Source organism: Ahaetulla prasina, chromosome 2 (assembly GCF_028640845.1).
Source record: "Ahaetulla prasina isolate Xishuangbanna chromosome 2, ASM2864084v1, whole genome shotgun sequence".
NCBI lineage: Eukaryota > Metazoa > Chordata > Lepidosauria > Squamata > Colubridae > Ahaetulla > Ahaetulla prasina.
Genome location: NC_080540.1, coordinates 141,039,093 through 141,055,313, shown reverse-complemented (window position 1 = coordinate 141,055,313; position 16,221 = coordinate 141,039,093). Strand labels below are relative to the sequence as shown.

Sequence of the window (16,221 nt, the reverse complement as noted above, 5' to 3'; positions counted from 1 at the left end):
CAGTAAAGTAAAACAATTAAAAACGTAGAAAAGGTGCTATATCTGCTTTCTCATCCTCTCCTCGGACCCCTGGGTACCTATATGTTCTCCTGCAAGAATTGCAAAGTCACGGTCTCTAGACATGAAACAAAATAACAGGGCACTCCCAGTTAAGTCTATAGGAGACCAGAAATTGTCTTACGCATGACAGCTGTAAGAATTATTGCTAGGTCGTCGTCGTCCCACGCCACCAAAAAAGTGTTTTGCATATCCAAGACTCACAGTTCCCCTTGGATATGATTATACTTGAGTAAGCTTCTTTATCAAATGGCATCTTGTGAGCTATATCAGTGGAAATAGAAAGTATGGGTCTTTGTGTCAGAAAAGGAGTTACAGTTCAGATCACATACAGGCATCTAGCCAGGGCCAATCCTCAATGTAACTGAAACAATTTTGATCAGAGATTAATTTTGCAGACCAGAGTCAGGCTTTTGATAGCCACATTTGGGGGCATTGCTAAATCGTGAGGATCTAAAGGATGGGGGGTGGGGGAAATGTTGAGGTGATTGTACAATTACTCAAAATAAATACAACCCTTTGTTAATAATTTGTGCAGTTGTAATCACCTTCTTTCATTTTTACCCCACCCCTGCAGAGACCCTCTGCCTAACGAACGCAATTAATGGCAGCAAAAATCCTCTAGTATCATTGCCAACCCACTGAAAACAAACCATCTTTCTGAAAGTATATACAAATTATAAAAACCTTCCATTCATTTACAGGGATGATTAGCTTCCGGCTCCAGGGCAAAATGCAACCCAAATTCTGTTTTTTTGGCCAAGTTCCTTCTAATCATTATTGCTTAAAAGTTCACAGTGCAGTTTCTCGTTATTTCAGGGTCAAGCCTTAAAACTGGCATACTGCAATTGAACAAACAAAATCCCTCCCTACTTCTCCCCAATTTGTCTTACTTGGTGACACAGAGGGTCCCCCTCCCATTTCAAGTGTTGGCCACCGAGAGTTTGCACCTCTACTCTAAATGAATCGCTGTCCTTTTCCTGTTAAGCTTGACGCCACTTTTAAGTTCGCATTGGATAGACTTCAATATTGCTTGGGCAAAATCCGCTATTATTAATTATAATCACATAAAGGAGACAGTCCTAAGAATACTGCAATCAAGAGAACCTTTGCCCTTGACTTGGGAGACAGACGCCTCTGCGTGTCTCACTTTTAATTGCTACTCTGGTGCCAAGCACCTAACAAAGAGCAACTTAAAACCCCCAACAACTATGAACAGAAAGCATTTTGTCTCTGGGTTCCACCCCCAGGAACAGATTGGGTTAGCAGGTGAAATCAGCCTCCCTTTATGAGCAGTGACTCAGGTACAGCCATCTCTTCCAGGTTCAGCATGAAGAGCGCCCTTGTCAGTTTTGTGCTGTTTTACGGCATCAGTTATAATAATAAGATTATTGTTTAGTTGCGTGCAAAGCTCTCCTTGGCTATTCTTGTTCCTGCCTCCTCCCTAGAAACCACAACCACACTGTGCTGCACCTTTCCTCCACTACCCCCCCCCCCGCCTTATGAGTAAACATCAAGTAGCCGCATGAGGTCCCTTGAGGAAGGAGTTCTACCTCAGCCCAGGGAGAGCCATGCAGGTAAAAGCAGACAGAGTTTGCTGGCCCTGACAGACTTCCTTACTGACTCAGCAGCAACAAGAGAGCAAAGAGGACAGGAAACAGTGCAGAAAGGCACTTCAACAGGCTGGCTGCAACCCTTTTCTTTGCTCATTTCTGGCCAGGTTTGTTTAACCAAGAAGCAGGATGGAATGTTGGTCTACAGATACAGGGCTAGAAGTTATTCCTTATGTTGCTTCTTAGAGCAAATCTCATCCTTTTCATACTAGTCGCGGCTTGGGAACAGGCCGCGGCTGGGGCTCTAGACCGTGTCGTGCCTTTGCGGCCTCTGACCCGGCGCAGGTCTCAACCAGCTCCTTGGTTTTCTGAGGAGCTGAGGGAGATGAAACGCCGGAGAAGACGCCTAGAGAGTGCCTGGAGATCCAGCCGTTCGGAAGCTGACCGGACACTAGTTAGGTCATATAGTAGGACCTACCTAGTGGCATTGAGGGAAGCGAAGCGTTTTTACGTTTCCTCCCTCATTGCATCGGCAGATAACCGCCCGGCCACCCTGTTTCAGGTGACCCGCTCTCTCCTTCAACATGAGGTGCGGGAGGACCCCTTACAAGGGCGTGCCAAGGATTTTAGTGGTTATCTATATGATAAAATCGTTCAGCTTCGGGATGGGTTGGATCAAAATTGGGTAGATCCAGGTGAGAGGTCGGAGACTCGTCTTGTTGAGACTGTTTGGGATGGATTTGACCCTGTGACTCCTGATCTCGCTTGGATTACTGCAATGCTCTCTACATGGGGCTCCCCTTGAAGAGCACCCGGAGGCTCCAGTTGGTTCAGAATGCAGCTGCGCGGGTGATAGAGGGAGCCGCTCGTGGCTCCCATGTAACACCACTCCTGCGCAGGCTGCACTGGCTACCTGTGGTCTTTCGGGTGCACTTCAAGGTGTTGGTTACTACCTTTAAAACGCTCCATGGCTTAGGGTCAGGTTACTTACGGGACCGCCTACTGCTACCGATTGCCTCCCACCGACCCGTGCGCTCTCACAGAGAGGGACTCCTGAGGGTGCCGTCTGCCAAGCAATGTCGGCTGGCGGCCCCCAGGGGAAGGGCCTTCTCTGTGGGGGCTCCGACCCTCTGGAATGAACTTCCCCCAGGACTCCGTCAACTGCCTGACCTTCGGACCTTCCGCCATGAGTTGAAGACATACCTATTTATTCGCGCAGGACTGGCATAGAAATTTTTAGTAGTTTTTAATATTTGGATTTAAATTTTATGGGGTTTTATGGTTTTAAATGGATTTTAATTTGGCCTTATATTTAATAAGTTTTTTAACTATTGTTTTATTGTGCACTTTTTACTGTTTTATTTGGCTGTGAACCGCCCTGTGTCCTTCGGGAGAAGGGCGGTATAAAAATCTAATAAATGAAATGAATGAAATCTCTGTGAAGTTGTACCTGGTTTCTCAGGCACATCCAGACCTTTTAGTAGTAAAGTACAAGGTAGTAGCAAGCAAGCAAGCTACCAACCTCAGGGATTTCTCATAATTTTATCTCTGGTTTTAAGGGCGGGAGAACATGTCACCCTATTCAAACACATTATTAACTGAGATCAGCTGGAAGTCTATGAAGAACATTTCATTAATTGTTACTCTGTAACATAGCCAGGCAATTAGTACCTCCAGATCATAACCTCAAAATTCCACAGCAAAATGGTCAAATTTTAACGGTGTGAATAGAAGCAAAGTGGTTCCCTAAAACTTCCTTTCTCACTTCTACTTATAATTCTGTCAAAATCCCAAGAAGAAATTGGGGGAGGGGGGAAATCAGCCAGAGCTCTTCCACCATCTTCCAGATATCACTGTATCACTCGATGACCTCCAGGAGTCACTTTATTTTAGAAACCCCTAGACATTTCTCTATAACTTATCAAGAGAAATCAAAACACATGGTCCCAGAAATCCTTCTGTATTAATGAAGTTCAGGAAAACAACCATGACAGGACAAATAGCCCAGATTTCTAGATCCCTAGAGCTTTAACCTTCCCTAAGACTAAGGCTCCTGATGGTAAATTGCTTTTAACTTGTTATGAAAGAACAAATTGAGAACACCAGATGTCGCAGACATTTCAAAGGGTGCAACTGATAGAAATTCCCCCCCCCACTGGCTTTCAGTTTGCATCTCGAGGTAGAACAAGGAATATAGTAATATCAGTCATGGGTCTGTAAGGGAACGAAGGGCCAGATGTTTTCTGGTGCCAGAAATGCAGACTTTCTAATAAGAATGGCTCATTCTTCAGTGTATCCTTTATAAATCAGAAAGCAGACTGGGTGATATTTTAAGCAGTTATATGACAAATGCCAGTAAACAATAACAATGGGTAGAATCAGCTTGACTACGTTGTTAAAATGGACACTGGCTTATATTTTTATAATAGAAATATCACCTACCAAATGCAGCATATGCAGAGACATCAAAGGTCTGATAAACTCGAATTCATTGGAGTCTGAATAGTAGTATATATTAAAAGGTTGCTGAAGAGTCTGGTAAGTCAGGAAAAAGTAAGTGGGACGGGAACAGAAGAATAAAGAATTGGCCCATTACAGCCACACACGTTATTGATCCCTTTTTATTCAGATTTTTTTTTAAAAAAATCAATGACAAACATCATTCTGTATTGGGCTTTGTGCGCAGTAACAAACCCCTTCCTGAAGATGAAGAAACAATTCTATATAATTTAATTTTGTTCATGAATCGTTCATGCCAGTTAAGGGAAGTTGCACAGCTCTTAGAAAGTTTTACTCTACAGTATTCACTTAGATCTGGATGCGATCATCTTATATTCCATCTCTCCTGGAACACTAAAAATTATCAGAAGAGCCTAACTAATTACCACTACGGTATAGGCTAGGAATGGGGCTACTATTGGCACTATTATCCATTTGCACAAACTCCACTGTAACATCTGGGGAGACAGATTTCAAGCACAATTCTCAAGGTTTCGTTTGGAAGAATACTGGAGATGTAAAGCAAACAATCCTGAGTCAAAAGTACATTCCATACGTATACTAAGTTCTCTTGCTGTATCTGTAAAATTGTTTAGTCCTTCAGATGTATTCGGACTGTATGGCCTCATGGATATTATTTTCTTATACAAGGGCCTTGGCACACACTTACGATTTGTCAGATTGTTAGAAAAATGATTTGTTTATATTAACCTTTGTTGAGTCATGCCATCTTTATATCCATCAGAAAGACAGTGCAATTCCTCAATACATTTTTTTTAACACAAGACCGTTTCACATTTATACCCAAAGGTGGAAAAATGTTTAGAACAGTTATATTATTATTATTATTATTATTATTATTATTATTATTATTATTAGTTTAAACAATGAAACAAAATGCTATTGCCTTTTATTACTTGCAATGACAATGCAGAACAAATTATACATTGCCAAGAGACTCTGATCCACCTGCAGAGATTTACTGCTGAGAAATGTTTAGTAGAGGATATGTAAAGGGCACATTAGCAATTCAGCCTTGCTGCCCAACTAAATCTCCTAAAATCCTATCTATGCTCTTGATTATTTAAAAAAAGATACTATTTATTTCAGCAACTTATAAAAGTAAATATTTCCAAATCCCTGAAGAAAAAACTCAACACACCTGTGTTGTTGGTCGCTGTGTGTCAATAGAAGACTATAAGCCTTGAAGGTCTCTGAGGCTGCCCCACTCTGTTCCGTACAACACAATACATACAGCAAAGACCATCAATTATAGACCACACTGGACAGTTACATTTATAGAAACCTGCCTCAACAATGAGAAGAATTTTTTAAAAAAACTCTTGAAAACTCATGATTATACTTCATAATTAACAGCCTTGAAGAAAGAGAACTAATTAGGGGCAAAAGGACAAATGCACAAAAAACCTGCTTCCCAAGATCAACCCCATATATATTATGACAATTTTGAAAAATCAATATAATTAAATCAATACCAGCTCAGTTCCGCACAATAATGTAAAATACAATAGTCCAGTTGCAATTTCTACTGTGCAATATCTCCTGTTTTGATGCATTTTGAAGGTCAGTTTGAGAAAAGGCATTTTTTCTTATTATCCAAGTCCTACATCCAGGGACATCATAACCACAAATCCTAAAATGGCTGTCCAGGAAGCCAGCTTTCCATTGCCACTAAAGAGAAAAAGAAAAGGAAATAATGTTGTTGTTGTTTTGTTTGCTAAGAATGACATTTTTAGAATTTATAAGACTTAAAAAAAAATCCCCCTCTTGAAACCGAAAGATTTCTAAAATTGCTCAACTTACTTCTAAAAGCTTCTCTAACTTTCCTTCCGTATAAGCTGTTCCTATTACAAGGAGTAAATTGATCCTTAAACATTTAGCTCTCAAAGTTTTCAGGACACCTGTGCGTTTCGTATGTTTCACCACAGTATATTTACCATTCAGGCTTATATTAATTTTGGGGCTTGCCTGGAGTAACAAATTACTGTTTCCTGCTTGGATACTTCATTCTATCTTGATTCAAGCACACACACATTTTCCTTACTTCCATGAGGTGATTTTGGAATACAGTTATTTGTTGATATTGGAGTACTGATACCATAATACCCAGTATCAATTTGTGTTACGATTTGGCCATTATGCCAGAATAAATACAAAACTGAACATGCACATTGCTATCTGTGAAATTATTAGGTTCACAGTTATCTGTGAAATTAAAATATTGGGTTCCACACTTGCACAAACTCCAAAGCCTATGATTTTCTAGCAGGAGCTTTACCTGACATGTAGCATTCATGTCTAAACTGTCAGTTCAGAAAATTATCAGATATCCTCAGATCTCAATGTGGAGATTAGGTGGATTTTTTTGAAGTCAAGATGGCCATTTAGGGAGCTGCAGTAATACATAAGCAACCATTTTTCTTTATTGGGTAAGGGGTAAATTCTTCAAGCAAGAATTGAAGACAGAACAGTCCTTTGAAATATGGAAGGACTTACAGTGTTGGAGAGATTTGGAAGTTGCAGTACTGTAGATGTTACATAAATGTTCTGCTTTGCTGGTAATGAGATTGTTACTCAGAGTGGTCTGTGCTCAGTAAGAAAACTTAGATAAATCATAAGAAAGTCATTTGGCCCATTTGTGACCCATCTGACTGTGATACACAAAGGCTCTGGTTGTTTCCCTTCACCACTGCAGAAAACAAACAATTGTGTGTCCTTCTAAAATAAAATAGTCTACTAAAGACAGAATGTAATTTCTGACTTTTTTAAAGTTGGCTCCAGTCAAGTGCTGATGAAGTTGATCCTCAAACTAATGAAAGTTGTGATTTTTCAGTTAATTGTTGCTCCTAGCTGCTTCAATCATATATTCTGGATATAAGTGTAGAGGGTCAACAATACAGGTTCAACAAAGAGGTAATTATTACTAAGTAGATTATTACTAATTACTGTTTAGTAGTACTGTCACCAGGGGTTTCACTTACCTTTACCACCAGTTTGCTGCGCATATGCATGCTTGCTTCGTGTGCGAGTGCGCTGTCCGTGCATGAGCCCGGCCTTCTGTGCATGCTCTTTGCTCACTCATGTGCCTTCCACGCAGGTGCCCAGCCTCAAAAACGTGCCTAAATAGCACGAATTGGAGCCAGGGCAGGTGGGCAGGCCTACCTGCGATTGCTGCTACCAGTTCACCTGAAGCAGTGCAAACCAGCTGAATACCACCTCTGACTGTCACTAATTATTAAGTAGATTATTACTAAGTAGATCATTATCAATGACTAATTAGTAGTATCAATTATTACTAATTACTGATTACTCCTAATTACTGATTATTACTACTTACTGAATGCTACTTACCAATGATTATTTACTAATCAAAGAAAAAATCATTCAATTAAGTAGATTAGATTGCATTGTACTTCTAGGATTTTAAAGTTGATCAGATGCAAATGAACCAGGTCCTCACCTGATCTGTGCTTCTGGGATGATGTCATCCATCACTACATATACCATTGCTCCAGCAGCAAAAGCCAAAGCATATGGGAGGAGAGGCTCTGCTAGCACTATGGCAAAAGCACCAAAGATCCCAGCTAGGGGCTCCACCATGCCACTCAACTGCCCATACCTGTAAAGCAATGGAGCAAAATGTCACTCAAGAGACAGAGGATCTCTTTCCTTCTAGATGCCGTGGATTGTTTCCCCCCTCAACTGCCACCCTTTGGAGAACTCAGAGTCAATATAAGATCAGCTCTTTCCCTTCTCTCTGCCAAGTTCTTCCCCGGGGTCAGGGATGTTTATCAGCCTTTGAAAAACAAACAGAAGCTTCTCCAAGTCATTCCTGAGCAAACATCTAGGAGATCATCCCACCTTTAGACTGAGAAGTGACCAAAAGCTCTGGAAGAAATATGGGAACATCAGGCAGGCCCTCTCTGTTCCTCTGTCTCTCTCTCCCGACTCAGCGTGTAATATTCCTAATTTATCTGGTCCACTTAGTTTCTCTACGAAACTTTCAGGAGGTTAAAGGCTCCATGTCTCTTAAGAGATCTAAAAATCCCAGTGAGGACCCTCATCTTCTCTGCATATTCTTACTATATGCAATTGGCCTAATACATCCAGAGGGCATTCAATTGGTGACATTGAACTCTCTCTCTTCAGCAGAAGGTTTCTAACTAGTATAGCATGCAGATGTGCTAGCAGGTATATGGCAGAGCAATTTGAGGGCTTTGGAGAATGTGTGCTTTATTGCAGTTATTACAATTCAAATTTATTTATGAATTTTTTTTTTAAAAAAAATCAAAATTTCAAATCAATGCTGTTAGGTAAAACTGGAAGGGGGCAAAAATTAGGAAATTAATATGACAGACCAACCAGGGAGAAATAAAACCGCATTACAGGATGTGTATAAAGGGTACGGAGGCATTGAGGGGTCCTCACATGAGCCCTCAGGTGTAGATTTATTGAAGCATTAGAATGTGGGCATTAGGATCAGTGTTGAAAACTGAGTAGATTTTGAACTATAACTCCAACTATTGGTACTAACCAGGCAGATTGGGGCTATTCGATGAAATCCAAAACATTTGGAGGGTGCCCAATTCTCTGACTTTATGGCTAACATGTGATAAACATGATCCGGTCTGGATCAGTTGACAGTAAAAAAAATAAAGTCTAGTGTGACCCAGCAGTTTATTTCATTTGTAGGCAGCAAACACTATTTAAAAAATTGGCAAATTCTCCCTCAATTATACTGTTTACCCAGTTCAGGCAATGGTGAGATGGACTAGAAACATTATTCCTTTTGCACGAAGCATCACAGAAACAAGAAGATTGCACTGCTATTGGTTTTTTGTTTTGTTTTTTAAGTTCAGATAACCACCGGCAGCTGCCCTTTATCCTTCATTTTGGTAAAAAGCTAGGATCAATGCCTTCAATGAAATTGTAAAATATTTGGCAGGAAAACTCCATTTGCACAAGAGACTCTTCGGGGACCACATGTTTTCACTGAATAAAAAGTTTGAGAACTATCAATAGAAATAGCAGCATTTTCCTTGCATTAAAGGGATAGTATGACTCAAAGCCATTTTTATGCATTTTAGTTTGACTATTAAAGCAGATAACAGTGAAGAAAACACAAGGAAACACCGGAGTAACAATCTGACTTGCTTACCAGAAGGCTCTCCATGTTGAAAATCCGGCCCCATGCAAGGGAAGGCTGACAGCCAGCCCTTCTGGAAAATTCTGAATGCCAATCCCAATGGCTAAATTCCTATACGAATAAAATGAAACAGATTTATATAACATTGATGTTGTATAAGGATGGGGGAAAGTTACAAGGATCGTCCTCTACTGGAAAAGAAATCCTTATGATTAAACACATCTCTTTAATGTCAATGTTTTTAGCCCTTGAGGCCTAATGTAATAACTAATGCTTGGCATCCAGCTCATGATTTTCATCTTCAAAGTGTTCCTCAACTTAACAATGCCTCTGGGAGGCAAAGAGACATAGAGGTGGGTGGAGAGAAAACTTGTCAAAAAAAAAAAAAAAGCAACCTTAAAATAGCTAACTCAGTTGAATTCCAAAGAGCTGAAGCACACACCGAAAACACCCCCACAACAAAAGGAGAAAAAAATGGCAATGGTACATTGTAAAATGGTAAGAAAGGTGCTGAGGCTAATGTTGCCTAATGTACACTGTATATTTTTTTTCCCCACAGGGCAAAAGATTCCAAGATATTGAGGCTTAAACTTACCTTGCTCTCTTCTCCAAAAGTGTATTTTGAGCTAAGTCATAAACATAGACAAATAACATGTCCCATTCTGGAGACTTCAAGAGATTCCTCACAAAAGTCACTCAGAGGTGGAGAATCACAACATTATATAGAGTAGGCAAGAATGAAACGGTCGGAATCTGGAGCTCCTTACATTCTTAAGAACTATATCACACTCATGAGTGTTCATATATGAATAATAAACTCTTTCCAAACACCACCAAAGAACAGAAGAATTTTCTGTGATCAAGCCAGCCACATCAATCATTCCCAAAGCTACAGCAGGTCCAGATATCAAATATCTACCTCTCTTGAGATAGCTCAACTCTACTTCGGCTGCATGAGTCTTCTTTCTTCAAAGAGGAAACAGTAGACGCAGCTCAGATAGTTTGATTGACTACTTGTGATCAAAAGGAGGGGGGACTTTGAAAGGGTGGGGGATTCAAGGCTTTGTAGCTAGATTAAGGTTGAAGGTTTTCCATTCCTGCCCTAGAACACAGCTTTACATATCACTTTATTTTTGTAGTTTTGACCACAATTGCCCCTTCCATATGACTTTCCGTATGCAACCTTCTATAATATGGTTTTTGCTATATATTTTGTCTAGATAATTGCTGGCTTGTGAGGGTTTTTTTGTTGTTGTTTTGTTAAGACAGAATTGAGTAGTCTGCAATTTCTAAAATCTGATGTCTTTGACATTCTAGGTTGAATATCTCTTTTCATTCAATAAAAAAAAAAGCATTCTTGGACTGGAAGAAAGTGTGTACAACTTTCATCATTCTAACATAGAGTACAGTATTTGTATTCTTAAAAGGTAGAAGGTAATACGGGTATACTCAGAAAGTAAGAAAAGTATTGGTGGTACTGCTTAACAGACATAGGCTAGGATATCTGAAAACAGAATGTACATATATGCCTTTGTCAAAAGGAAATAAATCATCCACTTACTTTATGCTTTATATCTTCTAATTTGGTTGTTGGATATACAGCTTAATAAAATAAGGGCAAATGTATTGCCTGGGTTTGAAACCTTCTAATAATATGTAAACAAATCTAATGGCTAAAATGTACAATAAGCTTCTTAAAGTTGTTAATGTACTGTTAAACACTGAGTAACTGATTACAACTGATAACGATGTTTTAAAAAGACAGCTGACCAATGTTAACAGGTAAGGATCTAACAGTTCATCTATTCAGTGCTTAACTGCCGATGAGTAGAAACATAATTTTTCTAGAAATGTCAAATCACCAAGATTTAATTGTCCTTAAAATAGACATGTAGCCTTGAATTTGAGCAAGTTTCATCTGAAGAGGTAAGAAGAGAGCAATGTGGTTATGTAGACACAATATTGAATTTTAATGTGAGAAATCTAGATTGTAATCTCTTTCCAACCACAAAGCTCACTGGGTGGGCTTGGCCAAGTCACAATCTCTGCAGAATCTATGTTAGTGGCTTACTGAAAGGATAAATGAACAAAGAATTGCAAAGTGCTTTATGCACATAAAATGTACCTGCCCTTTCCTTTCCATCACCAGTAGTGCCTTGTATCCTTTTCACTGCCTCTATACTTCAGAGGAGCTCAGTTCTGGAAGCCGAGTTTCCATTACAAGATACTGCTTGCATCTAAACATGTTGTGTTAAAAAAAAGGAAGCTAAGAATGGGCTACCAATAATCACTAGGAGTAGTAGGTGAACAGATGGATCACTCAGGGAGGGAGAGCAGAAGAGGGAAAGTAAGAATACATTGCTCAGTCATATCTCTACAAATATTAATACGCAATCTGGAGACAAGTATTTTCTTATAACACAACAATCCTGCAAAATAATGCTATCATGCTATTTATGATTTAACTGTGATTATGTGATTATGGACGTGGTGGCTCAGTGGCTCAGACGCTGAGCTTGTCGATCGAAAGGTCGGCAGTTCAGCGGTTCGAATCCCTAGTGCCACGTAACAGGGTGAGCTCCCGTTACTTGTCCCAGATTCTACCAACCTAGCAGTTCAAAAGCACGTAAAAAATGCAAGTAGAAAAATAGGGACCACCTTTGGTGGGAAGGTAACAGCGTTCCGTGCGCCTTTGGCGTTTAGTCATGCCGGCCACATGACCACAGAGGTGTCTTCGGACAGCGCTGGCTCTTCAGCTTTGAAACGAAGATGAGCATCACCCCCTAGAGTCGGGAATGACTAGCACATATGTGCGAGGGGAACCTTTACGTCTCCACACTCCTCACAATCAATTTTTTATCACTTTTTTTGCTTCGAAAACTGTAACAAGATATATTTTAAAAACCAACTCTTGGAAAGAAAATGATTGTACTTGGAATAATAAAATGTTACTTCCCTATAGGTACTTTCCAAGAAAGAGTCAGGGGATTTAAAGTAACTAAATTCTAAAAGGTTACAGACAAAATGTTGAGTGAATCAGCCCGATTGTTCTCATAGAACAGAAGGGTGTATTAATAAGAAGTGAGCTTTACCAGCAAATGTTTGAGTTTCATTCCATTCCAGCATCGGTGGTATAGGAGAAAAAGAGCGCCTGTTACATTACGTGCTTGGCATGGATGCTGCTGAATGAATGCTTATGAAACTGGGGCCACTTGCTCTACGGTGGGATGCCTGCCTGCAAAATTTTCCTAAAATGGAATTTTGAAGGAAACTTAAGCTCCTCTTCTTGAGTTTCCCTGTTTGATGATGGAATTTGCTGCTCTCAAGCATGAAGGATTAACAACGCCAGAGGGCAGGCTCCGGATGAGAGTGGTGCAAACCTTTCTGTTCTCTCCAAGGCTCTACCTACAAGGCTCAGTCATGCCCTATAGTAACCCCTCTTATGCCACACACACTTACAGTATCATTTCAGTCCAAGTAACCTAAGCCAAGCGCCATTCAAAACCCAACCAGGTTACACCTACGGTAATGTTGAAAGGTTGCCTTTCCTAAAGGTATCTTCTGTGCAGTATATATGTACAACTTATGCCTGTGTAGACTTGCCCCATTCTCCTGACTGGATGACCAGTTCTGTACAGTACGTATATTATTTGGGATATATGGCAGAGCTATTCTTGAATCAAAGGAGCAGGCCAGTAAGCGTTTCAATCTCACTTAGCAGCATCTACAGCACAGAAAGGAAACATTAGCAGCTTTTACTGAGCTCATGCGTGCAGGCAGCTGTGTTATATAAAGGACATGCTTTTTCCTGTTCTTCAGGGAATTGTGAATGGGAAAACTGATGGAACACTTGAGCTCCGGGGCAGTCTCTGACACATTAACGGAGCTCAGTAATGGACAAAAGGGTGGTGCTTTGTGTGATGTGCTGATTGAAAAGAAATGCCACCTATGAGTACAGAATAGATCCAGGATATATATATCCTTTGGGATTGTGTAGTAGCTTGATTCATCACTAGACAGTCTCCAGCAAGCACCAGGAGCAATTATCTCCCATCTTTGGTGGCTTTAGAAGGAAGATTTCCCCTCTGAAATATGGAGTTGAAAAACAGCAGGGCTTCCTTCTTGTGCCCTCTGTTCTTTCCCTTACTGGGAGCCTCCCATCTCTTGCACAAAGTGGGGCTTCATTCTTCAGGCAGAGAAAATGCAACAGCTGCAAGAGAGATCCTTTCTGACAGACTAAACTCTTTCTTCTTATTAGCAAAATAAGACTTGGGATGGAAGGGGAGAAAAAAACAATCATTCCCTGTTTGCTTAACTTTTTAACAGCTGACAGAAAGGAGGAGGCCAGGACAAACTGATGAGAATCAAGGGAAGGAGGGAAAGGAGGGAAAAATCATCTTTTCAAGAAAACAGGAGAGCTGCTGTCTCCACACGCTCCCCTCCTCCCCTGCCTCTACAAAACAGCTATTACTAGCTCCAACCACAACAAGCTAATGAGTGGGAGAGAGAAATGTGAATGGACGAGGCTGTGCTAAAAAGGAAACCACAGACTGCCACTTTCCCTGACCAGAAGGCAAAGCCCATCTTGACCTTGTTCTAGTTATTGCCTTCAAAAGAAAAGGAAAAAGAAAGAGCAGTTAGGTGAATCTTTGTTTTGGTTTGTCCTGTAGAGAAAGGATGGGTTAGTTAGGTGATGATGGAAAACGGGAACAGGAAAACAAAAGGAACTAGGCAAAAGCTGAGCTAATTATATACATTAAACATCTTGATGAAACAGGGAATCAAACAATCCCTATCCTTCTTGGTCTTACTTTTGAACGGAAAATACGTTTGTGCAAGGCAATGTTTCTTTTCTTGACTTTCAGGGAGTGTCTGATAATGGAAACGATGGCATGTTCAAATGGAACTGCCTTTTGGAATTTACAAACACTCTTTAAACATGGAATTGCTAACATTTAAATCCCACTTACTGCCAGTATTCTGGACATTTGGAAAGAAATTCTCTGTGGCTGTCAGTCCAAAATACCATCAGGCTCTATGTCTCTTTTCCATGCTAGCTAACCACACCCAAATTACGGAAACTAATAAGCCAAATCTGTTGTTAAAACAGTATATGTTTAATTGTAAAAAGAATAAAGAGCCAGATGCTAAAGCTAGATGAAGGACCTTTTCTTAAGTTCAACAGCACAAGATTAAGCAGAACTGATGACAATACAAGCATAAAAATATGAGGATGAAAGCTATGAAGGATCTGTCTTAGCTTGAGAGTAACAAAAGCAGGTCTCTGGATTTTCTTTTTAGTGATTCAGGACCCAGGTAGGGCCTTTCTTCCGACAGAGCATCTAAACAAGATGAGACACTACTTGGCAAAGATTAACAAGGCCATATAATTGCTTCAATGATCTCTTTGCAAACATCCCTCAGTTCACAACATGAGCTAGGATCTTCAGCCTGTTCTGTAAAATGTTTCCCGGGAAATTATAATTGGGACAAAGTTCTTAGAAATGAATAATATTAGAGAGTCCATTTTTTGGAACCCATTTTTTTTAGAAAGAGGATTCTAGCAAATGTAGACATTAGTCTACTGGCAGGCAGCTAATTCTTTAGATCTTCTTGTAATGTAGCCTCATCCTTTCCATGAAGCTCCTTAGGACTCAACTCTCTGGAAAGCAGCATCAGGGGAAGGAGGGGGGGCAGGGTGAGATGAAATCTAAAATAGTCAAGATGGGGCTCCAACAGTAATTAAAGGAGGAGCCACTGCACTGCTAGAGACTGCTCTGCCCCCAGGATGGCAACTAAGAGTTCCTTCTGGGGGCAACAATCACTATCACTGTAACTCTAGTAGCTCTTGAAATTTAATTAGGGTTGAATAAAATCTATCTATTAATTTGGAAGGTAAGTTTGTGGAATTAGTATTCATGCATTTTTAAACCACACTGAAAAGTACAACCATCAGTTTCCTCAGAGGATGTGTGACTGGAAAATGCAATCTTGGTTTCCTTATTGTTTTAATAGTAGGAAAAATTTTTACTGTGAAGAGTCTTAAAAGGCCACAGTACTTTTACCAAAGAGTAAAAAGGGTTTCCTTAAGCAATACCCTACTAGCAAAACATTTGGAAGCCAAAATTACTTTGGTCTTGTAGGCTTGTTCTCTGATGTACGGGATGATGACTTAACTTATTTATTTAAATACTTTGAACCAGAGGTAAAATGCTCCCGTTTCAGACCAGATTGGACGATCCGGTAGCGACGGCAGCAGGTGGTTTGGAGAACCGGTAGCAAAAATCCCTGCCCCCCCCCCATGCCCAGCTGAGCCACACGGTCGTCAAAGCCTTTTTTTTAACCTTTTAAAAGCATTTTTTACAACCTATTCGGCCAAATAGGTTGTAAAAATGCTTTTAAAAGGTTAAAAAAAATGGCTCTGATGACCACAGCTGAGTTTCCGGATCATCAGAGCCTTTTTTTTTTTTTACTTTTAAAAGCACTTTTTTCTACAACCTCTTCAGTCAAAGAGGTTGTAAAAAAAATGCTTTTAAAAATAAAAAAAAAATTGCCCTGCCACAGCTGATCACCCCCCTCCCCCCCGTGTGCTGTTCTACTTACCACATGCCTCCTTTGGGCATGCACCGCACGCGTGCACCTCGCATTTGGTGCGCGGTGTGCATGCGCAGCCACTGAACAGGTAGTAAACCGGTTCAGATTTTGCCACTGCTTTGAACCTGTGTTGTAACATAAATTTCAAATTGAGAGTACCATTAAAAAAAAAAATCAATACCAGTTACTATATTTTTAAAAGGCTAAGATAATGGAAAGAACACTACCTTTCGCTTATTCAGAAACAGTAAGATTTCCTAGGAATTAATCTGGGTATGAAATGATATTATTGCCAATTGCATGGCTATCCATAACTGAGTTTGTAATGCTAAGAAGGTGGTCCCCTGGTCC

General features: G+C 40.2%; 1 protein-coding gene across 4 annotated transcripts in view; it reads right to left on the bottom strand.

Annotated features, from left to right (window-relative positions):
• Positions 1 to 1,659: 1,659 nt before the first annotated feature.
• The window catches only part of SLC39A11 (solute carrier family 39 member 11), a 349,879-nt gene continuing 335,317 nt past the window's right edge, over positions 1,660 to 16,221 (bottom strand). The window contains exons 8-11 of one of the 4 annotated variants that reach the window (XM_058168375.1): positions 9,289 to 9,387; positions 7,591 to 7,749; positions 6,409 to 6,522; positions 1,660 to 5,801 (exon numbers count right to left, since the gene is read on the bottom strand). In XM_058168375.1, the coding sequence (XP_058024358.1) occupies positions 6,453 to 6,522; positions 7,591 to 7,749; positions 9,289 to 9,387 (328 nt within the window). In that variant the 3' untranslated portion in view covers positions 1,660 to 5,801; positions 6,409 to 6,452. The remainder of the gene's footprint in view (positions 5,802 to 6,408; positions 6,523 to 7,590; positions 7,750 to 9,288; positions 9,388 to 16,221) is intronic. The other 3 variants (XM_058168376.1, XM_058168374.1, XM_058168377.1) reach the window with 3 other exon arrangements.